This window comes from Physella acuta, unplaced genomic scaffold (genome assembly GCF_028476545.2).
Source record: "Physella acuta isolate Inbredline_101_S28 unplaced genomic scaffold, ASM2847654v3 ptg000197l, whole genome shotgun sequence".
NCBI classification, from domain to species: domain Eukaryota; kingdom Metazoa; phylum Mollusca; class Gastropoda; family Physidae; genus Physella; species Physella acuta.
The window spans coordinates 395,285-420,867 of NW_026731716.1; the positions used below are offsets into that span (position 1 = coordinate 395,285).

The 25,583-nt window shown below is 35.4% G+C and overlaps 2 protein-coding genes across 2 annotated transcripts; both read right to left on the bottom strand.

Annotated features, from left to right (window-relative positions):
* Positions 1 to 3,480: 3,480 nt before the first annotated feature.
* On the bottom strand, positions 3,481 to 16,906 carry LOC131936992 (MORC family CW-type zinc finger protein 3). The gene is made up of 16 exons (XM_059294166.1): positions 16,816 to 16,906; positions 13,409 to 13,481; positions 12,868 to 13,000; positions 11,954 to 12,182; positions 11,472 to 11,602; positions 10,835 to 10,973; positions 9,300 to 9,428; positions 8,927 to 9,049; positions 8,272 to 8,369; positions 7,842 to 7,919; positions 7,384 to 7,512; positions 6,930 to 6,974; positions 6,695 to 6,731; positions 5,500 to 5,519; positions 4,578 to 5,197; positions 3,481 to 3,795 (listed from the first exon to the last, which is right to left on the bottom strand). The coding sequence occupies exons 1-16, from the start codon at positions 16,858 to 16,860 to the stop codon at positions 3,569 to 3,571; spliced, it is 2,256 nt and encodes a 751-aa protein (XP_059150149.1). The 5' UTR covers positions 16,861 to 16,906; the 3' UTR covers positions 3,481 to 3,568.
* Positions 16,907 to 17,647: 741 nt separating this feature from the next.
* On the bottom strand, positions 17,648 to 25,463 carry LOC131936993 (PIH1 domain-containing protein 1). Its single transcript, XM_059294167.1, has 10 exons — positions 25,242 to 25,463; positions 23,569 to 23,635; positions 23,077 to 23,144; positions 22,534 to 22,651; positions 21,923 to 22,066; positions 21,604 to 21,697; positions 21,296 to 21,385; positions 19,882 to 19,969; positions 19,645 to 19,788; positions 17,648 to 17,784 (listed from the first exon to the last, which is right to left on the bottom strand). Exons 1-10 carry the CDS (start codon positions 25,320 to 25,322, stop codon positions 17,740 to 17,742), a joined length of 939 nt encoding a protein of 312 aa, XP_059150150.1. The 5' UTR covers positions 25,323 to 25,463; the 3' UTR covers positions 17,648 to 17,739.
* Between the last annotated feature and the right edge of the window lie 120 nt (positions 25,464 to 25,583).

Sequence of the window (25,583 nt, forward strand, 5' to 3'; positions counted from 1 at the left end):
TTTTTGGAAAACTTTCCGGAACAATTCAGTGACTACATCGAAATAATAGTAAACTATAAATATAATACCGGAAAACAAACAAAAATAAAGATGTCACTTATATAGGTCTAAGGGGTTAACAAAAGGTTATTATTAGGCTGTTGGCTATAGCATTTTAATAAAAACAAAAATGAAGAATAGATATAAGATGTAAGGTATAGATGTAGGATCTCAATTTAGCCAAAGTGTGTAAGAGGACTTTATGTGGCACCAATTTATTTTTTTAAATCCCCCAACACTAAGGACACGATGGGCTACTACTTTCGATGAGTAATCCAAACTAATGTGTTCATACAGTGGCGGTAGTGTGGATACACCGGCGTCAAAATAACTAAGATCCAAATAACAAAGCGCCAGTTTTGGAAAACAAGGTCACACGTCTAAAAATATACAAATGGTAACACGTTGATGAAAACTTTATAAAGGCTTCTTCACTATGGCGTGTCGGACGTGTTTTGGTCTAGATTGCAACAACGTGCGATTGGTATGCTATACTATCATCGGGGTCGGTGCCGGTCGGCCGCAATGTCTACGATGAGGGGGTCAAAACTGAGCTCCACTTTTGCCGAACAAACCCCCTTGATATTTTGTGAGGTCGTAGAAGAACGCCTAGGGGTGTCAGAAAAAAACTCGCCATATCTGAGAAAACTTCGTAAAGTGGTCAAAACTGACTAGTCGTATTTCCCTATATAATCTTTGTAATTCATATGAAAAACAGAGGGTAATTTCAACACAGATTTTAAGAGACACCGTCTGTACAGCTGGCTAATGTTTTTCATGCACCTATGTAAATGGCTTGGCAGTATGGAGAAATTGTCGCATGGCTCAAAGCCCTCGACGAGGGCTAAAAGACACCGCGAGCTAAATTCTCCTTATATGAGATACATGTTGAAAAAAAAAACTTTTGCCGAACGACCCCCTTCCCCCCCCCCTTGATATTTTGTGAGGTGGTAGGACAACGCCTAGGGGTGTCAGAAAAAACTCACCATATCCGGGAAAAATCTGGAAAGAGGACAAACTGAAAAGGTCGTATTTCCCTATATAATCATTGTAATGTCTGGAAAGAACAGGGTAATTTCAACAAAGATTTTAGGATATTTAACCTCTGCACATCCGGCTAATTTTTTGCATGCACCTATATGGAAAAGCCCTCGATACGTGCTAAAAAAAATGACCGCGAGTGAAATTTCTCCTTATATGAGCTATATATATATATATATATATATATATATATATATATATATATATATATATATATATATAATTGCCCAACAATCCCCCAAATATTTTGTGAGGTCGTAGAGAGACAGTGGAGGGTAACACAAAAAAACACGTTATTTCCGTCGGAAATACAACTTAGGGCCGTTAAATTTGTCCAGATGCCATATTTTTTTATATAAACAGAATTGTTTATTTAAAAAAATAAGTGTTTAATTATTTTTATACTTTTTTCAACAAAAAAACATAAAATCACAAAGTATAGCATTCGTTCAAATAAGAATTTTGTTATAAATTAAAGTAAACAAAGATTACGTCATTTGGTATATGTACAGGGGATGTAACTTTTTAAAGTAACAATTTTTAAAAACATTTTTAAATATTTTAAAAAAGAAACAGAAATAGATATTTTGTTATAAATTAATTTTTGCATTGTACTGAAATTGTACAAATTAATTGCGAAAGTGAACTTAATATAATATTTGATTTATACTTTTAAGGAAGCCTTTGCAGTTCTAATAAACTTGCGAGTAATAAGTTTGCGACTACTCCACCAATTTTTTAATGACATGAAATTACTCAGATTGTTAAAACTTAGGCCCTAAGCACTCCACATAACAGCCAATCAACAATTAATTAATCATTCAAATTCTCAACGTTTTTTGAAAACCTAAGCGAAGCTAGGCAGTATGCCTAATATATATATATATATATATATATATATATATATATATATATATATATATATATATATATATATATATATATATATATATGTACATATGTATATATACGTACATATGTATATATATATATATATATATATATATATATATATATATATATATATATATATATATATATATATATATATATATATAATTTATTTTACGGGGGGAGGGGGGGTGACATCATTAAGTGCAGCATCGGGTGTCACCCGACCTCGCTACGCCTCTGCAGCCATCACCAATTAATAAATCAATCGAATTCTCAATTAATTTTTTGAAAACCTAAGCGAAGCTAGGCAGTATAACTAGTTTAATATAAAACGTTCAATAGTACGGAAAAGTATCCTTCAAAGATTTTAAATTTTATACATTTTTATTGTTTATTCTGCAAATAGCTGCAGTCTTAGAGTCTCAGAAGAAAAGAGAAAAGCTGACGTAATATTTTAAGTGGATTTTATCAACGCGTTAGCACTACGTATTTTAGACGCGTGGCTTTGTTTCTAAATCTGAGTTATTTAAATGTAAAATTGCAGGCGTTTTATTTGTGAGATCTTAGTTGTTGCGGCGCGGGCTGTCCTCACTACCCCCTAGAGGCCCCAAAGCGAGCTGTGTGAAAGTGTGTACATTACTTCACCTCCATACTAGTGAGTTAGAACACCCCTCGGTGGTTGCCCAGGTGTCAGGTGTGTTGCCTGGTGCTATCTTGGGCCGCCAGTTTAACTACCGCTGGGGCGCCGAGTAAGGCCCCGGGTCAAATTTAATCATCAAATTTCGTGTGCACTTGGTGTAGTGTACTCTTTAAATTGAATGTAGGCGCCATAGTTCCACACAGGGGAACCCGATGTTCTGAAAGTAACTCGACCGCATGGGCATCGGCACCTGTTTCTATTTAGTGAACGGTTCCAGTGGCCCATCTTATTCTTAGTTTATCGCACCCTTTAAAACGAACTTAGGCTCCATAGTGCCCAAGAGACAGCCCGGAGCATCAAATCGCACATTTTAGGGATACCGCACGTTCTAAATCTAAATATATTTTTATCGCAGACACCAATCCTTTATTTGCAACTTAAATTTTAGTAAAGCATATAGAACAGATAAACAGACAAACCTACATACTCTCATATATATATATATATATATATATATATATATATATATATATATATATATATTTATATATATATATATATATATATATATATATATATATATATATATATATATATACTAGCAGCATGTACCGGCTTTACCCGGGTTTTGAGGAATATATAAAAAAAAACTATTTAAAAATATCTATATGCAAATATGGACACTTGAGATTATTTATATAAATACATATATATAGGCATATATATATATATATATATATATATATATATATATATATATATATATATATATATATATATATATATATATATATATATATATATATATATATATATAAAACTAGCCCTGGCCCTTGTTACAACCATGACCATAACAATGCCCACGACCACAACCATGAACATAAAACTGAATAATATAATGTAAGCTGCTTAATATGTTAGTAAAAGATGAATCCCGTTAGTGATGAAGTCCTCCTATGAGCTGCTTATTTGCTCTTGTGATTCCGTGTACGCCTTTATCAAGCAATCGACCATCTCCTCTACTTTATCCACATCAGATGTGTATTTCTCAGGAATTATTAGTGACAGCAGGAGGTCAACTTTATTGGCAAATATCGCCATTCTCTCGTCCGTGTCACTGCCAGTGATATATGTTTGTACATCCTTATGGTTGAATGATTTCATTGTTGACGATTGTGATTCTGTTGAGTTCATAAAAATACCCAGTTAGAAAAATAAAAATAAATGAATTTCCGTTGTGTTAAGAATTTTGATCCCTTGTCGGCAGTGAGAAGGATTTAATCAAGTGATCAAAATAACAGGCTACGTTCATATAAAAATACTCTTTTAATTACTCTTTTAAATTACGAATCGCTTAAGTATAAGGTTGCTGTATCACAATTAAATATAATTTCAAGTTGGTTATTTAATGAATAGTAATAGTAAATGTGTATAATTGACTCATAACTGTTTGTTCGACATTAGATCTTAAATTCTAATTTTCCATTTCGAGACAGGTGTAGTGGGAATAAAAGATGCTAAAATATATTTACAATAGTATTATTTTCTATCCCCTAGTTGTCCACAGATAATCTGTCTACAGCTGTGGAGTGATACGAGATGATGTGAAGAATTATTTAGAAAAAAGTCGAAGAAATAATTTCGGATGTAAAGTAATCGTTATTGTAATTTATATCTACCTCTGAAAACGAAATAATTTAAAAAATGCTGTATCATTTTAATGTGTATTTTAACCATATAAAAAGTATATAAGTGTATCAACCCAATTGAGGGTAATAACATCAACGACTCAAATTTCTTTTCGATTATACCAAGGAAGCGGTAATAGAAGACTTCTTGTTTATTTCTTACGGCTTATTAAGTACGTGTACGGTTTTATGGCAGCAAAGTTATTTTCTAATAGTTTTGTAGCAGTCTAAAATCTCTTCTACCATCAACACACTACCCCTTACACTACTCTTACCTGAGTGATTTAAATTATTAATTGCTGGATAGACATTACTCTCTGAGCGACCAACTGCAGATGTGCCCTCTCTTTTATTTGACTCAGCTTGACCAAGTGCACGTGTCCTCGTCACTCTAGGTATTGTACCTCTAGGCACTGAAGAACTTCTTAGCGATACTTTTCTATGCAACTCCGTATCTCTCGATGCAGCTTTCACTGGCGTGGCTTTAAGCATTTTTGCTTTTCCCTTAGGTGACTTTTTCTTTGTAGTTGTCATTGCCATGGGGATCATCCTATTTCTCAGGCTTCTGTTTTGGTTAACGAATTTATTTTTTATCGCAATCTTACTGCGAACTTTTTCCGGCGTGCGGGATTCGTTTTTCACCTTCCTGCGGGGAGTTTCATCTGGACCGGATGTGGAAGCGCCTTGGTCGTCAACACTCGCCGGTCGCTTTCTTTTGTTTTGGATTCTCGGTGAAGCCCGGGGCGTAACATTGTGGGCAGCGGTGACGTCATGAGGACTTGCTGGAGAGCTGTCTAGTTCCGCCTCGACAGGTTCAGGTTGAATGGTCTCAAGGCTGTCGTCCAGTGAAGTTATTTCCTCTGAGTTAGCGGATGTTGACGGCTGAGGTTCAGTGCTACAAGTAAAAAAAAAATAAATTCAAAAACTTTCTGAATAAAGGTAATTCAATAGGGAAGTCCCACGAACAATTTAAAGCAGTATACTTATGATAACAGATAAGTAGATAAGTTCGCATTAGGCTAAATGGTAGTATGTTATATTTTAAAAGATATGAAATAATTGTTATAATATAAATTAAAATATGATAGAAAGATACTTTGCCATCATATAAAAACACATTTTATTCATATCACGCACATTAAAGCGATTTAGCTTTCAGACTATCGACATGTCATTGTAACTACATTAAATGCTTACGTTATATTTCCTGGGGTGGCCTGAAATAACAAGAATAGGTTGAGTTTGATAGCGAAATATTGACAAGCTTCCTCCACTCCCAACTCCTCTCTACCACACACCACCACACACACATTCAAACACACCACACTGATATATCATTAACGATCCTACACTGTCCTATTGGATAAGATTTGACACTGTTTACATATTAAATGACGTAAAACGAGATATGTTCAGGGGCGTAGCGAGGGGGGGGGTGCGGACCGCACCGGGTGACACCATTTAGGGGGGGGTGACACCAAGGCAAAAAATAGCAAAATATATGGAGAAAAACTTGAGGGGGGGGGGGGTGCAAATCGAAAACTTGAGGGGGGGTGCAAATCGAAAACTTGAAAGTTAGTCCCCGGGAAGGGTCGCAACGCCTCTGGGGGGTGACACCATTAAGTGCCGCAACGGGTGACACCCGACCTCTCTACGCCACTGGATATGTTAAAACCATTTTTTTACCATATATAAACGTTTATAGCAGGTCACCATTCATCAAAATATAGCATTTCTAGGCACTCCCCGCCTACATTGCTCAACCAAGTACAAAAACTTTTTAACCTATGGAGATAAGATAATCCTAGAGGGATAAAATCTGATGTTTCTTTACAAGAAACATAATGTTTTTTAGATAGACGGTTTGCGACCATCGATATGTAAAGCTATAAACGGTATTTATTGAAAAGGCTTTAAAGTATTTTAACCAATCACCCGATTATTTAACATCAGAACCTCCCCAACAATAAGACTGAAGAAAAGCCAATGCTTGTGTTTTAAATTATAATATCACTTTTCCCCCAGTAACTCTTTCAACGATATAAAACAAAGTGTTAAACCCTCCGTTCGTGTTTAAAATGGTCCATTCACCTGCCACCCCCCCTCCCCGCTTCAAACAGCAGCGTGACGTCATTCATAGATGATGATATTATGATCGATCACTAATGAAAATGTTTGTTACGAGTAAATATTAGAGCTGGTTGATCTTGAAGAAACACCACAATTGTTAATAAAGTGTCTACGAAAGTTTTTAGCCTAGTTCTCCCCTTAATATAAAGAGCCATGGTTATGACAATAAGCTACATATGATTATGATTGGTATTCGCGAATCAAGTTAGGCCTACTTGTGAAGTAATGTTAAAATGCCAGTGAACGCATAATGTATACGTACATTTGCTTTTTTAGCACCAGATCGTTTTTTCCGCCCCCTGTTTCAAATAGAATATTTTTAAAAGTCGATTAAAATGAAATTGGTATACTGTGTTCAAGAGTTTACAACATTGAAAATAGCTCACATTATGTTTAAAGCCCTCTAATTTATTATCCAACAAACTGAAAGACGTTGAAATTCATAAGATTATACCTCTTTAAAATGCGGTACTAAAAATACTAAATCTACAACATACTTTATTTGATCGTCTTTTTCTAGTTCCTCTTCTATAAAACAATATCTGGAAGATAAAAGAACATTGAAAATTTCTACACACTATCATAGGTACATTTTTCAAACACTTTTGTACATGTGCGATTCTAAAATCTATCAAGGTATTTATAATTTTAAAAAAAACATCAATAGATTAGAGTGTCCAGAGTTTCTTCCAGGCATCTCTTCGGGGGGGGGGGGGGGGGGCGCCCCGAAAAAATTCTACCGCCCCCCCCCCCCTCGAACGAAATGAAATTTATATAATTTATATAGAAAATATATACTTTTAACAGTGTCAGCCCTCCCCCCCCGAAGAAAGTCTACCCCCCCCCCCCCGCCGAAAATTTCAAGTGCCCCCCCCCCCCCCCGGATAAAAAAAGTCTGGAAGAAACACTGAGAGTTTCTGCTGCGACTGTAGTGTATCAACATTGACTCACTTGTATTTCTCATCGGGATTCATGTGGCAGTACCATGGCTTTGGAAGTGAATCTAGTTGAGTTCCATCAGGCAAACGGCGCCACATCAGACACGTGTCGCATTGATTCCACACCGAGTCGGGCTGGTGTCTGACAACGTTGTACGAAAAGTTGGAATAATGTAGTTACTACAGAACTAATTACTGCAGTTGGATTTTTTCTTTTTTTTTTCTTTTTTTTTAAGTTTCTAAACATAGGCCTACGGAGTAGTATGAATTCCTAAGCAATGAAAATAAATAATATAAAACGAAGGTCAACGCAAAAAAAAAAAATAATAATAAATACTCGGCACTATTCAAGCTTTGAATAAAATATTGAGGAAAAAAAAACAATTGTATATTGTCTAATGTTTTTGAGTATTGGTTTTTCTACCACGCACATTCCACACATTAATTTTATGTTTACAAATGTAAACCTGCCTTTTTATTATGCTCATTTGATCTTTGTATTTATTCCAATAATCTTTGAGTTTGGTTGCAAAAACAGCCATCACGGTACTGTAAGCAGACAAGGTTTTAGTTAACCAATAAGCAAGTAATTAAAGCAGCATTCATCAGCAGCAAAGTTTAGCATATTATTCCTGAAATGACGACGGAACAAATTATATGATTTATATAAAAATAAAATGATTGTATTGTCAGGTCTTCATGACATGTGGATGGTGTCATGATTGTAACCAACCATAAATACCCCAGGACGATAACACCTCGAGATTTTGTTACACGGCACGCTGTAAAAATATTGTTTCGTGAATGTAAGAGAAGATACGATGAAGAGGAAATACAATAGCAACAGATTTACTAAAACTATAGCATGTAAAGCAAGTAAACGAATAAAAGCGATACCAACTTGTATTTGTCGTCCATGGCAAAGTCCTGCTTGTTGTGAGTTGGGGTAAGGAAATCAACTTCTGCCACCCCTATAACACCCTTCCCTTCCTCGTTTCGCTTCAAGAAAATATTTTACTGAATTGGTTGAGTGAAAGATTTTCTGTTGCAACTTTAAGAACATACAATTGTACTTAATCTTCACACACACGTTCATTTTTGACAGGATGTGATTTTTCTGATGTTAGTATGACAAAAGTGATAATTTGGATGCATCGAAATTTTGCTTTCCAAGAAAAATATAGTATTCCCAAAAATATTAGTTTTAAGGTGCAACTTTATGAACGATGACTAGTAAATAGAATTCTAGAATTTTCAAACGTAAACATAAGTGGCTGATCCAGTGAAATAACCATAGCCTCTTGCTCCAAAATTCAAAGGCTGGGAAACAGATGACCATTAAAATTGCCGGTAGAGTTAGGTGACAAATATTGGATATTTTAACTAATATAACAAACATTTTCTGAATTTTAATTACACTATAAAAACACGTTCAGTACCTTTGAGAATTCTGATAAGTAATAAAACTAGCATACGTTAAAATAACATTTAAAACTTTTATACTTAACGTGTTATTGTTTATCTTTTCTGCCTTGGGTAAATCGATTAGCGCTTACTTTTCTCTGGCATCCAACCCTCTCATAAGCTTTAATCAGCCTGTTTCTGTGGTACAACAACATGCCGTAATCTTCTGTGTTCTCCTCACACGAAAATCCGAATGTTATTTTAACGGGTGACCCCTGAAAATGTGAATATTATTTTAACGGGTGACCGTGAAAATCGAAATGCTATTTTAACAGGTGACCTCTAAAAGATTAAAAAGGTTGGTTTAAAGGGTGACTCCTGAAAATTCGAATGTAATTCTAACAGGTGTCCCCTGAAAATGTAAATATTATTCTAACGGGTGACCCAGTCAAAATGTCAGCCTTTGCCTCCAGCTGACCAACTTCTAAACTATTTTAACATCCCAGCATTTAAAAAACAATTTACCAGCCATGATGGCTTGTACCAGGCAGTTTCTGTTTGGCTCAAAGATTTGCTCATTAGTTTTAGTTCGACCATTTCTCCCCGAATGTGTATCTTCATCCTCGGCCGGCAATACAGGATGCTGCAGTATTCCTAAACAAGTTAACGAACTATAAAACATTGTCTCATTTTATAAATAACAAATGTCTACAGTGCAAGAACTCATCGTTAATGAATGTATATTTTTTTTTAAAAACTCACCCTTAATGAATGTCTGTACTTATTATCAACTACTGTTGTTTTTTTAACTCACCCTTAATGAATGTCTGTACTTATTATCAACTACTGTTGTTTTTTTAACTCACCCTTAATGAATGTCTGTACTTATTATCAACTACTGTTGTTTTTTTAACTCACCCTTAATGAATGTCTGTACTTATTATCAACTACTGTTAATTTTTTAACTCACCCTTAATGAATGTCTGTACTTATTATCAACTACTGTTGTTTGAAACTCACCCTTAATGAATGTCTGTACTTATTATTAACTACTGTTGTTTTTTTAACTCACCCTTAATGAATGTCTGTACTTATTATCAACTACTGTTGTTTGATACTCACCCTTAATGAATGTCTGTACTTATTATCAACTACTGTTGTTTTTTTAACTCACCCTTAATGAATGTCTGTACTTATTATCAATTACTGTTGTTTTTTTAACTCACCTTTAATGAATGTCTGTACTTATTATCAACTACTGTTGTTTTTTTAACTCACCCTTAATGAATGTCTGTACTTATTATCAACTACTGTTGTTTTTTTAACTCACCCTTAATGAATGTCTGTACTTATTATCAACTACTGTTGTTTTTTTAACTCACCCTTAATGAATGTCTGTACTTGTTATCAACTACTGTTGTTTCTTTAACTCACCCTTAATGAATGTCTGTACTTATTATCAACTACTGTTGTTTTTTTTAACTCACCCTTAATGAATGTCTGTACTTATTATCAACTACTGTTGTTTTTTTTAACTCACCCTTAATGAATGTCTGTACTTATTATCAACTACTGTTGTTTTTTTCAACTCACCCTTAATGAATGTCTGTACTTATTATCAACTACTGTTGTTTTTTTAAACTCACCCTTAATGAGTGTCTGTACTTATTATCAACTACTGTTGTTTTTTTAACTCACCCTTAATGAATGTCTGTACTTATTATCAACTACTGTTATTTACAACTCACCCTTAATGAATGTCTGTACTTATTATCAACTACTGTTGTTTTTTTAACTCATCCTTAATGAATGTCTGTACTTATTATCAACTACTGTTGTTTTTTTTAACTCACCCTTAATGAATGTCTGTACTTATTATCAACTACTGTTGTTTTTTTAACTCACCCTTAATGAATGTCTGTACTTATTATCAACTACTGTTGTTTTTTTAACTCACCCTTAATGAATGTCTGTACTTATTATCAACTACTGTTGTTTTTTTAACTCACCCTTAATGAATGTCTGTACTTATTATCAACTACTGTTGTTTTTTAACTCACCCTTAATGAATGTCTGTACTTATTATCAACTACTGTTGTTTGACTGTCGTTTTTAATCTCGGGCATGTATGAATCGGGGCAGTTGATGTCATGCACGTCGCTCACAAAATCAAGTTCAAGGTTTCCGTCTGCAAGCCGTCTATAAAATTAAATTTCAAGCAAACAAAATAGTAAAAAATAATCGGACAGTCACACAGGAGCTCGCGACTCGTGACCAGATTGGCTTAGCCTGTATGTGGTCCTGACTGGGATCAACACCCACTGGTACTAGAGGCATCAACAAGTGAGCGTCATTAAGTCATGCCGCTAGCTATAACCTAGACTTGTTGGAAGTTTAGGTCACATTCCTCCAAATATTTCTCCATCCTCGTTTTTCTTTTGCATTATAGTGTCCATCACATAGCAGCCTTAGCCTAACAGTGGTCCAGACTAAAACGTTTTGACCAAATTAAAACAACATAGGCCTACAGGCAGATTGTTTTACATTTCAAGATTGTTATTTTGAACAATTTAAACTTCTACACAGTTTTAAAAAAGACTAGCCTAATGTGTAACTCAATTGTATAGCTTTATTATTATTTCGGTCCCATATGTGACAAGATTTTACGTTTTACACATAAACAAAAAATTGTCTCACTTGTTTAAGTTATAAATAATTATTTTGGTCCCGACCACGGTTGACTCCAAGTTCCTTAGTTCAGCCAACAACTCCTCTTCTGTCTTGAATATTGAATGCTGTTTGATAGCATCCAGGTTGCGTTTTCGAGTGTTCTTGTGTTTTGGGTTCAGTAAGGTTGCGTTAAGACAAATACATTGTAACATAAATGAGCGAACACACTCTGGTTGTGTTTTTTCTCACCCGTCAGAGACCATTGTATCATATTGGACTAGGAATGTAGTAAGGTTTTTGAGGGCAATATGAACCTTCAATTAATACACACCCTTTAGAATTATTATTTCCATTACTTACAATGCCATTTTTTTTAAACGATGAAAATATATTTTTTTTAATTATTTAGAAAGAAAACAACAGAAAATTATTCAACACATTCAAAAGCAGCCATCGTATTTCGTTAGAGTAATATCACGTGACCCTGAGACCCTGTTGTGTTAAAGGATATATCCTGGCAGTTCATACTCCAGCAGAGGCACCAGCACAGACTTGGCCTCTATAGCCTGCAGGTAGGTCTGTGACAGGAACCCCACACTGGCAGTCTTCCTGCGTCTGGTGAACACGATGACGTCCTTGCCCAAACGCATCGTTCCAGACTTGAAGCCGTTGCCGTACTGACCAATAGGTTTTCGTAAGTTATTTCTGTCATAGCTTTCCTTTTCACAAAATCCGAAACTGAAATAGTGAGGGTCAACAACATCCGGAAAATCAAAATAAAAATATTTCAGTTGAAAAAAAAAAATTCCAAAATATAGTCACGCTGATAGTTCTAAAGTTCCTCTCCAGACATAGCGATCCATTGGGCATATAAAGTAGAGTTCATAAGGGGTCGGCGCGGTCGAGTCGGTAAAGATCATGGTTGCTAAAAAGGCTCGAGTTCGAACCCTCGGGCAGATAAGGCTTAAGCTGGGGACAGCAACTTTTCTCTAAGAGAAACAACTGCTGCCTTGTAGTTTGTTCTTGGTTGGACAAAGGCTATGGAAGCAAATCCAAATAGAAAAGCAGGCTGAAATCGGAGTCAATTGCCTCAATGGAAAATAACCAGTTGCAGAGGCGTAACCACCCTTACCGGCGCCCGGGGACAAACTTTCAATTTGCACCCCCCTCAAGATTTCGATTTGCACCCCCCCCCCCCCTCAAACTTTCGATTTGCACCCCCGCCCTCATACTTTCGATGTGCACCCCCCTCAACCTCAATTTTTTTTTCCAACCCATTTTGGCGCCCCCTAAGGTCGGCGCCCGGGGACATATGTCCCCCCTCGCTACGCTACTGCTTTAGCCTATACGGTCTGTTTGATTTGTAACGTTGCTCAGGACGCGGCACCAACTTTGAACACCACTCCCCTACACCCTAGCATACCTCAGCAGCATGTACAGCTTGTCTATATCCATGCCGACCCCGTTGTCTAGAAAGGTCAAGCATGTTTGTCCACCTCGTTCAGTGACGTCGATGTCTATTCGTGATGCTCCAACCTCAGGGTCGTAGGCGTTATCTGTGGTAAATAACGCTTAGAGTAACGTCGGCAGACTCGATACACACACGTGTAACACTTACACATGGCTAGCAACACAACGATGTGTGTAACGTAAGCAGACTTAAGGAACACACTAGGACACCTATAGTCATCTTGTACAGTGTTTCTTACATACTTTTTTTTCCGGGGGGGGGGGGGGGGGGGGGGGGGGGCACTTGATATTTTCGGGGGCGGACAACATTTTCCGGGGGGGGGGGGGGAACCGACACTGGTAAACGTATATGTTTTATATATAAATTTCATTTCGTTTTTTTTTTTTTGGGGAGGGGGGGACGCCTGGATTGTAGCAACTATACACCATATTTACCCATATGTGCACAGGACAAAAGTTCTCTGAAGCAAATGTTTAAGCTAGAAACAACTCACCAATCAGCTCTGCTACAGCGCTAAACGCCCAAGTGTGGCTGGTTGAGTTACTGTGTAAGTACCTTGGGTGGACCTGGAAGACATGTGGGAAGTTTTTATTTTTTATTTTATAGAAACTTCCACAGTTACCTTAAGTTTTCAAGTTTACTTTCTGATGAAACTTTTCATATTTACCTTCTGATGCAACTTTTCACATTTACCTTCTGATGAAACTTTTCACGTTTTCTGCCTTCTTGCCGCTCTGATTTGCGATTGTGCGAACATAATTTTAAACAGGAAGAGGTAAGATGCGATTCAACATTGTGTTAAATGATTTTTTGGTTATTGGTTTTTTTAGCAATGTTAAACATCACTGCCTTGATTTTCTTTACTCTTTTTTCCATGCCAACCAGATAGGTGGATGAATACAAGGACAAATGGATTATTCAATGTTGCTTTTACTTTAAAAGGCGCCCTAGATCTATATGGTTTAGCAATTGCTTCTAATGAAGATGTAGCCAGAGATTTTCTAAGACGAGTTTTTAGCGCAATTTCCAGTCTGGAGAATTGCGTTTATTAACCCGTCATTTCTGGATGGATGGATGGATGGATGGATGAATGTATGGATGTGTGTCCGCAGCTTTAAGTCGTATCTGCTCCTCAACGAAGCAATATCGATGACTAGTTACAAAAACAATTATGTTAAGCAAGTTACGAGGATGAACATAGGCCATAAAAATTCCGGGTTTCTTTCATGGATTTCCCGGAAAAGCCAAAAAACCTCGAAAAAATGCAGTTTTTTGCCCATATCTCGGCAACCAGACCACTTAGCGACTTGAAACATGTACCAATCGATTCCTGCCATAATTTAGAACAATATTGCCGAAGAAAGTTTTCAAAAATATCCTTTCGTTTGGTCACAAGCATTTTTTTAAATTAATTAAAATTTGGACCGATTTAGTAGGCATTTTATGCAACCACACCACACGCGTCATCACGTTCAATAGCTGCGCCATCACGTTCAATGGCTGCGACATCACGTTCGGTAGCTAGGCGCGCTATGGTTTTTAGTCATGTTACTCTATTGTAAATAAAACATGTAAAATACTGAAAAAAAATTGCGCTAAAATTGTCACTAGACTTTTTTAAATTACTTGTTTTATTTAATTCCAACAACTTTGCAGTAGGATACAAAGGTGTATCGCCGTTCCTGGGGTAGTGGAGCGGGGGTTGTTCCTATACGTTATACAATGAGGGATGGATGGACTGTAAAATAATGTACAATGTTCTATTGTGTCGCATGTGCGTGAAATACTTAGATCTGGGATGATGAGCGCGACCTCAATTCTGGTTCTCTCCCCCCCCCCCCCCCAATACAAAATGAAGGTCTTTCAATAAAAGGGTGATAGCCGTTTCTCAGGGTAGACCAAGTCGCGAGTGCACCAGAAGGCGACATCAATTTATAAGCTCATACTAGAGGCTGACTGTGTAGAGCAGGGGTCCAAACTACGGCCCGCGGGCCAGATCCGGCCCGCGAGGTCCTCTCATCCGGCCCGCGGAGATCTTTTTGTCAAGGAAAAAAATGTTTGTTGGAGGTGGCTGAGGAATTTTGCTCAGAAATTCAAAACAATTGGAAAATGTAGCTTTTTTGGAAATACCATTGCCCACCGTGTTGAAGACATTGGTGAAAACATTGTGACTCAAATAGCGAAATATGGAAGTTTCGCAATTTTTCAATTGCAATGGATGAGTCGTTGGACAGCTGTTCCACCTCTTAACTGCTTGTGTTCATTAGACGTGTGGATGAAGACATGAACATAACACAAGAGCTGACTTCCCTGCATAACATGAAAGGCACTGTTACCGGAGAGGCTATATTCAATGAGTTAAAAAACATTTACTGATTATAAATTGGACTTGACTAACCTCAGTTACCTGACGGTTGATGGAGGAAAGTACATGAGTGGCATAAAGAAAGGCTTAGTTGGACAAGCGAATGAGAAAAACATTCTAAATGCAATGTTCTTGCAGTGTACTATTCACCAGCAAGCTTTGTGTGCTATGTAGACATTAGCAGTGTACTGAATCCTGTGGTTAAGATGATGAATTTAGTAAGGTCACATGTGGTCAACCATAGATAGCCACAGCCATTAATGTCTGATGAAGAGTGGGTATAGAAATCGGCATTTGCTGCCGACATAACTAGTCATTTAGATTTTTGAACCTAAAACCACAAGAGAGGGAAATCTAGTTTTTGATCTATACACCCACCTAATTACCTTCAGATCAGTGTTTCTTCCAGACTTTTTTCTCCGGGGGGGCACTTGAAATCTTCGGGGGGGGCGGTAAACTTTCTTCGGGGGGGCGGACACTGTTAAAAGTATATATTTTCTATATAAATTATATAAATTTCATTTCGTTCGGGGGGGCGGTAAAAATTTTTCGGGGGGGCTTTGCCCCCCCGAAGAGATGCCTGGAAGAAACTCTGCTTCAGATCGAAACGCGTCATGGTTTTGGAACAAGCACAGGTCTTCATGACTGAAGCAACAGGTGATTCTCCCGGGTCATTTGCATGTGAGATCATCAAAGACCTGCAGCTGCAGTTTCAGTAGCGGTTTTCTGACTTGGATTCAAAGGCAGAAGAAGTGAGACGGTTATAAAACTCATTTGAAGCAAATGTGGCCAGTTGCCCAGATGAACTACAGTTGGAGGTCATTGAATTGCATGCAAATGACCTCCTTAGAGACAAGTTTAAAGAAGGGCGGGTGGATTTTTATAGGTTTTTAAAAATACGTTTTTGCCCAAGTAAGATTTTCATAATATTAAAACTTGTGCATCAAAGTACCTTTCAAATTTTGGAACAACATACCTGTGTGAACAAACATATTCAAGGATAAAATATTTTTGAACAATTTGAGAACAAACTAGGACCTCGAGTGTGTTGTCGGCCATCGACAGTGTTTCTTTCAGATGTTTTTCTCCGGGGGATGGGGTGTGGGGGACACTTGTAATTCGTATATATTTCAATATAAATTATATTTCGTTGGTGGTGTGGCGGTAGACGTACTTCGGTGGGGGGGGGGGGGGGGGGGTCCGCCACCCCAAACATATGCCTGGAAGAAACTCTGGCCCCCGAACTGATATTTGATAGTTAATGCGGCCCTCGGACTGAAAAGTTTGGAGACCCCTGGTAGAGCATTAGAGTATTTAGAGGGGTGTAAAACAATTTCCATCACACAAACCAAAGGTGTCACTCAAATTTCCTATTGCGCCCAATCGTCTTAACCATTATAATGTATTCACAGCCTAGCTGTAAAAATAACAAATTCGGGAGTTCCCAGTAAAATGAAACTGAAAGTATTTTCTAAACTCTATTCTGGTATTTAAATAGTATTGTAAACACGCTATTACACAAAAAACGAACTTACGAGGCTCATCGAGATGCCATCCACTGCATGTTCGACAAAGGCCATCTGTAGGATTTAATAGGCTGCACGTGTTTTCAAAACTCAAGAGAAAAAAAAAAATGTCCTCACGATCAACGCTTGCCTTATCTTATTTCAATTTGCGGGGTTTCCCGAATGCAAAATGGGACCATAGTTCTTTCTCATTAAATGTAGGTTACCATTTGAATATTGATCAATGGACGCTGTTTAACTTAAAGCCAGTGTTTCTTCCAGACTTTTTTCTCCGGGGGGGCACTTGAAATTTTCGGGGGGGCGGTAAACTTTCTTCGGGGGGGCGGACACTGTTAAAAGTATATATTTTCTATATAAATTATATAAATTTCATTTCGTTCGGGGGGGCGGTAAAATTTTTTCGGGGGGGCTTCGCCCCCCCGAAGAGATGCCTGGAAGAAACTCTGCTTAAAGCTAAAATTTAAAACACTCTGCTAGGGTGCCATTAAAATCCATTTCCACATTACTTCACCAGTCATTTATAAACAGAATACTGTGTTTATAAATAGGACTATTTATTACAATTTGAGATTTGAAGTTAACCATAAATAAATTCGCATTTTGTATGTTTTGCATTGTGCATTAAAATTTAGGTTTAACTACCTTTCTTTCAATATTAGTTTCAGCTTTGTAATTGAATCAAATCCTTGTGATGTTACTGAACTTTTAGACTTAAAAACAAAATATGCTACACAAATAAGCACAGTTATAATATTAAAAGCTGAATTACAAAGCATCCTATGCTGGTAACCATGTTTAATTAAAAAAAATAAAAAATAAAATTTTTTATTTAAATATTTTATTGTTTCACAGGGTTATGAACACAGTGAAAACTGGTTGAAAATGTACAAAATTATCTTGATAAATGCTTGACAGAATCAGACCCACAATGCATCATCTCTCTGCTAGTGGTTTTACTGGCATGGTTACTGTGAGAATCTAATAGGAAAAATTAACATCTTCATTAGAGGAAATATAAACCATTAAAAAGCTAATCGGAAAAATCAACATATTCATTAGTGATAAGATAAAGGATTGAGAATCTAATTGGAAAATTAACATATTTATAAGTTAAAAAAAAAAAATTAATGATTGAGAATCTTATAGGGTAAAATTAGTGTCTTTATTACACAGTGTTTACACTTACGACATGTAAACTGTGTGTACTAAAATTGTTATGGGTATGTGGAACATCTTCTGAGTTGATGGGCACAAAACCATGTCCCTTTTTATGTTGTGGGTTAAGTTTTTGTTTTTGCTCAGTGAGCTAAAACATCAGACATGTTCCAATTTTTCAGATGAGCGTGCATGCGCATCCTAATTCCTAGCTCGCAGCTGATTGCAAAATTAACTGATCTTGAGCTTATGAGCACACACCTACAAAATTTATAACTTCTTGTAATTACTTATTATTTCTTTAATTAAATCTTAAACACAGTATAATGAAAATTGTCTAATGCATTAAAAAAATGTAATTTAACTAAATTTATTGTTGCAAATTATTCTTCAATTTTCCTTGCCCCATATTATGTTTAAAGTGTATTAACACATTATCCATCTGATAGAGGAATAAATCCATAGGCCCACTAGAAGGCCAGGAAGCCCCCCCCCCCCCCTCCCCTTCAGCAGCACGTCTACTGCCTTTGAACAAAATAGAATCTATATAGAAAATATATACTTTTTTTCATTGATTTCTCTTTCTTTCAATTATCTAGGCTTATACAGGAAATGCTCCAAGCCAAAGGCCATGATTGTTTTATAAAATGTTCTACAACATATTTCTATAAGTGTGAACACAAAAGTATACATGTTCTGTGGAGAAAATGTTTCCAGATAAAATTAACTTTTGGCGGGACTTTGTGTTCTAGAAATGTATAGTATACATGTCATAAGTGTAAATGCAGTGTTAGTGAAAAGTAAATGAGGGAGAATCTAATGGCATTGTACAATAACAAACATTAAATGTCATTCTAAAACTATAAGAAACATCCTGTGTTGATTCTTTAAGCCCGTAATTATTTAAATGTTTAACGAAAAAAAAATTTTTAACTCCATTTTTGTCATTACCACTGCGGCAAAAATGACTCATGTATCTTTTTACCTGTTGATTTAAAACCTGCACATTGAATTTAAATAATTTTTTATTTATTGAAGAAAGATAACTACATAGTTTTAAAGAAGAAAAAATAAAGAGTTGGTATTTTCAGGCAAAAAATATGCTTGTGTCGTAAAATATATGATAAGAATTATTTTCATGAGTTCTTATTTATAGAAAATGAAAGTTTGTCCATTTTTCAACAAAAATTAAGGATTGGATTACAATTAGCATAAATACTTTAATTTGGTTAATTTTATAACGTGAAGATGTAAGCGTTTAGACGTGGCTGTTGAAGGCGCTCTACAGCGTTAAAAAAATGCCATTTTGTGAGTGGTTTTACAAAAACAAACTCTATAAAATACAAAATCAACCCCAACAAGAAAACAGCAACTAGTAAATACAACAAAAACTGGGAGCTCTAGCGATATCATGACCTAGATTTACAATTAAAAACTTGGATTCGGATAAACAACTAATTAAATAGAGAAAAAATTTTTGGATACTAGGAGAGTTCGTTACACATGGCCAGTCGTTCGCTGGGAGCTTCATTACAGTCTTAAAGAGTTAAGTCATTGTTTGGTTTCAGTACTTTGTTTGTTACTACAAAACATTGAAGGAAGTTTATTTCAATTCATAAGATAAAATAATTTTCTCAAGATGTTAATTAAACTAGATGGAGATTTCAAAAACTTTGTTTTTACCTTACAATTTCTATCAAACTGGGCACCACATTCATCAAATAGCAAATCAAAAGGCAGGAAAATATCAAGGTAATAAACATGTGATCTTGTGGTCAACATGAGTCTGTCTTCCCCAACATTCAGGGTCAAAGACTGGGCAGTTTTCTATGGAAAATTAAAAAATTAAAATTAATATGATTCAATCAGGAAAATAAACAAGTAATACTTTCTAAAATATATGTATGAAAAGTTTCTTACAATATTAGGGAGTGAAATTTCAGCCACCAAAAAATCAGGGTGTCCTTCTGGAGGCTCTTGGACGATTGTAAAACTGGGCTCAGGTGCTCTAGAAAAATTACAGTAATTTATCTTACAAAAGGTACTGAATTCATAGTTAAGTCACCTAAACTCATGATATGGAAAATTTTAAGGCCATTTACTGATAATAACTAAAACATTTATGCAGTGAGACTGACAGTAAAGTATTATACTGGTATAGACAATTTTTTGGGCACTGAAATTATATAGAACACGAGATAAATGGCCGGTTGAGGGAGAGATACAACGGGCACTAGGTTGATAGTGTTGTCTTTTTCTCTAAACCAAAACCACCACCTCAACTTCCAGATTAACCGGAAACAAACAATGCCATTTTTATCAAGAATCGGCACGTAGTTACTGCACATCCATATTAAATATAATTGTGGTCAAACCCCTAAACCTTGAACCTAAGCTCAAACTTGACAAAAATCGCATTCAGAGTTTCTTTCAGGCAACTCTTCGGGAGAGTGAGGGGGTGGGGTGGGGGGGCAGAGCCCCCCAAAGAAAGTCTACGGCCCACTATGACAACAGAATTTATATAGAAAATTTAAACCACCCCTTCAGAAAATTTCCAGTACCCCCCTCCCCCGGGTAGGAAAATATCTGAAAGAAATACTGGTCACATTTGTAGATCATACAGATTAAAGGTAGAGACTACTTCTATAAGATAAACCCGTTTACTACTTTTTGCCGATAAACCTCACTCACGCAGTGTTTCTTTCAGACTTTTTTCCAGGGGTGGGGCACTTGAATCAATAAAATTCTCCGGGGCAGGAGAGGCGGACACTGGTAAAAGTATATATTTTCTATATATATAGGTTTGCCCCTACCCGAAGAGATGCATGAAAAGAAACTCCATGCAAACCACTTCTAAGATTAGAAGATTAGACACATTAATTAGGCCGTAATGTCAGTGTTTTATTTTAGAGTACAGATGATGTCATTTATTTTGAGGGGGGGGGGGGGGGAATTCGCCCTTATCAGAAGAGTTGCATGAAAGAAACTCTTCACGCAAACCACTTTTAAGATTAGACAAAATTCGCTTTTAATTCATTGTTTACTCGAGAATCAATGACTTCATATTACAGTGTGTACTTTTCCGGCTTGAGACTATTTCTTACTATATGCTCCATGTGACGTCACGTTTCGTTTTTCGAACTACTATGCATGTTTTTACTCTGCTTGTGTTTTCTCTATAGTAGAAGCGTTCTTGACAGATAGATAGATACATAGACAGACAGCAAAACTATTATTATAGATTAAGCTACCAAAGATGGTTTAACATGTTAAACCTTGGCCTAAAAAGTATTAACCATAATAATATACTTTAATAAATTTTTAATGAAAATACTTTTTCTGTAGTTCTTGTTCTTGCTGTTTCATTTCCTCAATCAAATTTCTTTTTTCTGGTTGCTGAGTGGGGAGCTGGTATCCTTCAGTGCTGAAATTAAGGGAGGTTGAAACATGGTGTTAGGTGATTTCATTACTGTCATTAGTGGATACATTGTAATATTACGTTAGTTTTAAATTCAGCTTCTCTTTTAATAAGAGTACTAAATACATTTTTTCACTCAATTACTTAAAGGCAAAATAAAGTAATACATTTATCATATATTTAATTATAATAATTTTTATATAGGAGTCAATAAACAAAAATACCCATCCATATCCATTATAAGTGGTTTAGATTTTGTTCTAATTTGTTGTTCCGCCAGCTTGCCAATACACTTTCTATTCTTCAGAAAAATCCAGTCTAGAAAATCCAGAAAAATTTGTTGATATAATAATACAATAAAGTTGCGAGACACAGTACATTATAAGAAGTGCTATTAAACAATTTAGGTACATAACATAGATGCATTCAAACTATAAAATACATTTAAGGCAGATTTAAAATCAATCAGTTTAGGCAATTAAATCTTAAGGTAATTTATAAACGAAATAAAAAATTAAGAAAAAACTTTCTTGTTTTTCCTACCTCTTTTGAGTAAAATATCATATTTACTCTCTATCCCCTCACACATCAAGGTTAGGAAAAATGTTTTAAACAGCTGGCTCTTGTCAATCTTCTTCATGAAATTTGGGTGGATCACAACATCATACACTGTACAGCCCCCTCCAGCTGTTTGTAGAATCACAAGGTCATGTTAGGTGTATAGTATATGGTAGCTAAGATAAGTAATAAGTATCTCAGAAATAAGTGAGATGGCAACTAGGGAGAGATGTTTAGCATAGGAACTAGGGTGAGATGTGAAACATGGCGAGTAGGGTGAATAGAACATACACTCTACAATCTTCACCAAGATAACAAAATTATTACTCTCAGAAATCATTAATAGTAATTTACTATAAAATAATTAAATATGATCTTTATTTTTTATTGTATTGATCAATTTACATTTCCTACAGGCATAATAATAAAAATAACTGCTTACTACTTATATTCCCTATTCATAGTAACACTTGAAAGTATTAAACTCCTACATAGACTTTATGTTTTAGTTTACAACAAAATTAAGAAATATAGCAAGAAATAAACAGAAAAGAAAATTTATGAAAATTTAAAAGCAGTACTAAAATATCTCTTACATTTATCTAGCTCAGCATGAGGTTCTCCAATACTCATTGGTATCCTAAAATGGGTTGGGTCTTCAGACTCCAAAACTTTGAGCAACTCATCCTCTGTCAGGTCTTTAGGTTCAGGCACCTGACAAAACAAAACAGACTCCAAACTTCAGTTTGTTTTAGTTTGCCCAAATCCGACAATGGATTCAAGTGTTACTAGTTACATTCTGGCAAAATGGCCTTGGGGCTAGCATTCAGGCAAGCGTCTCTCAAGCATTTGTGTCTAGACATGTTTTTAAACAATTACTAGCAATTCATTAGTAATTATTAGGCTATATGAAAATTAAAAATGAACTAAAAAAACAGTGCAGCATTAATGCTAAAAATCTTCGAAGAAAAAAATCAAAGGTAATTTTTGCAGTTTCTTTGATAATCAATCCTGTGGTATCACTTGAGTAATCCTATAAATATTTAGTAATATATTGTTTGGTGGAGGAAATTAATATTGTGAAGTTTACCAACAAAGGATTATGTATGGAACAATGATACGTTTAATAGATGACTTACATTCTCAGAATGACAGATATTTATAAACACCTTTTCACATTTATCTGTTCTTGTTTTCATACACGACCCTGAAAATATAAATTTAAAAAACATGGCATTAATTTGAAATGTTATATTTCTAGCATTAAAGTATATGATCAACACAGATGAGTCAGATACAAAGAATTTTTAATTGAAAGAAATTAGAAATCTGGGCAAATTTCTCAGCCATTACCAACAAAAGTTTTTTCTGTGGACAAAAAGATCTCCGCTGGCTGGATGAGAGGACCTCGCGGGCCGCATATGACCCGCGGGCCGTAGTTTGTAGATTCCTGATCTAGATTATTAGCCAATCTAGTGGATATCTTCCAGTATGCACTGGATGGACTCAGAGACATTCTACTGATTTGACCTAAGGTTCAAACTCAAGACTTTCGAGTTAGCAATCCAGCACTCTATCTCTGGGCCACACAGTTTCTTTTATACAGCATATAGATAAACATTATAGCAAACCTGGCTTTGGTTTAATTGTTATCGTGGGTATTCCTCCATTCTGAGTTTCTGTAGCAGTTTTGTTTTCCTGAAATGTAAACATGAAAATAAGAAATTGACTTCAAACCCGTAAAAAAAAAAAAAAAAATTTCAAAAATGCTAAGAGAAAATGGCTAAAATTCAGTTTAAAACATTACTTTTCTTTTAAATGCTTTAGCGGAATGTCACAGTCCTCCCCCCCATATTAAAATCAAAATGACGTGGGGGTTTTCAGAAGATCGATCATGGAGTTACTATACTGTACAGCCAGTCAATGTTTGTCTTTTGAAGTGTAAAACTTCAGGTTATGACTTAGGCTTGATGAAAATAATTAGAAATGTAGCCTTAAACTCAAAAATCATTTTCTAGTTCTTTGAATTTGCAACTTAAAAAAAAAATTAATTCCTGAATTATTTTCAGGCTTAATTTTATTTTTTTTAATTATTTGTATGGCCCCTTTGATGGTAAAATATTTTTTATCCATGTCAACAATAATGACTGAACCCAACTCGTCCAGCACCTATATAAACGACCCCCAAGACTCGAGACCCTATAGTAGTAATTTATGTAAGTACTAGATGGGCCTAAGTAAAAAATTATTAATAGGCCTATTTATTAATAATTATTAATTAATATGCATGAAGCTGGCGGCGTAAACAAAAAAGCCTGCATGAACTGCATGTAAGTAAATAAACTAGGACTAGATTTTTAGGTAAAACTCCAGTTTAGCGTATTTTATTCTCCGCTTCTCGTTTACCTCCAGTTGAGCGTATTTTATTATAATAACCGAAAACACCAAAAACATTAGGTAAACACAATTTATTTTTTGTATTTTATTTTTGTTTTAACAAATGAATAAAAAACAAAGAGACTGACTTCGTTTTAGATTTTGATAATTTACTTTTGTCAAAACTTGAGAAAAATACAAATTTAGAATATTGAATGTGCTATGTTCGTGTCAGTTAGGATTTTCATGGCAATTTGTGAAGTACATAAACGTACCTCACAATCGCAAGGTGGTTAGGCTAAGTTTGTATTGTCACAAGTATCTCCTAGGCATGATACTATAGATAAACATTTAAGAACTTACAATGACCCCAAAACTGAGACCAACACAATTTCAAACAGCTATTGCCCGAGCTATGACGTATGCTGATAATTAATAAAGTCAATGTGAACTCAAGGTGAACCTGCGACCGTGTAAGGATATTTAATATTAATAATATTCAATATTATATATATTGAATATTGGAAGTGTCCTAATGCTTTTTATTTTTTTAATGGTTTTATTTAACCTTTTCTAATTAAAAATCACATTCATACAAAATAAAATACATTTAGGCCTATATTATATATTATATTTATAATAAAATACGCTCAACTGGAGGTGAACGTGAATAAAATACGCTTAAATGGAGTTTAACTGAGTAGGCCCCTATTCAACTATTTATTAGAGAATGAGAGGGCCTATTCAATATTCTAGCCAGATCTAGAATTCTAGATCTAGTACTGGAGTGTTTAGAGTTGAGTAGACTAAAAACTATGAAAAGCCTAGCCCAAAGCCAAGGCAAGCAACTAAACATCAATGAATCAACTTCGAATCTGAAGCAAGCTGCAAGCAAGCGTTGATTTTTTACTTTTTACTTTTTACCCACCTTGCTTAAAAGAAGTTGCTTTAAAAATGTATTGGCTATTTCTTCTTCTTTCTTTTCAGAATCAAATAATTCACTGTTCATTATGGATATAAGATAGTCTATAACTGATTATATTTAGATCGACTACAGTTAATCTATTAATGAATAGAGAAATAGAAAAAAATCTAATGTTTCTCTGATAATCAGTAAAAGTTTTCCTTGGAGATTCTAGACTCTTCTGCTCGAAAAAGTAGATAACATTAGATATTTTGTAACTCTTTTGAAATTAAAGATTTTTTTAATACTTTTAACTTTGACCTTTGTCCTCTAGATTATCTAGATCTACATGCATATGCACTCAAC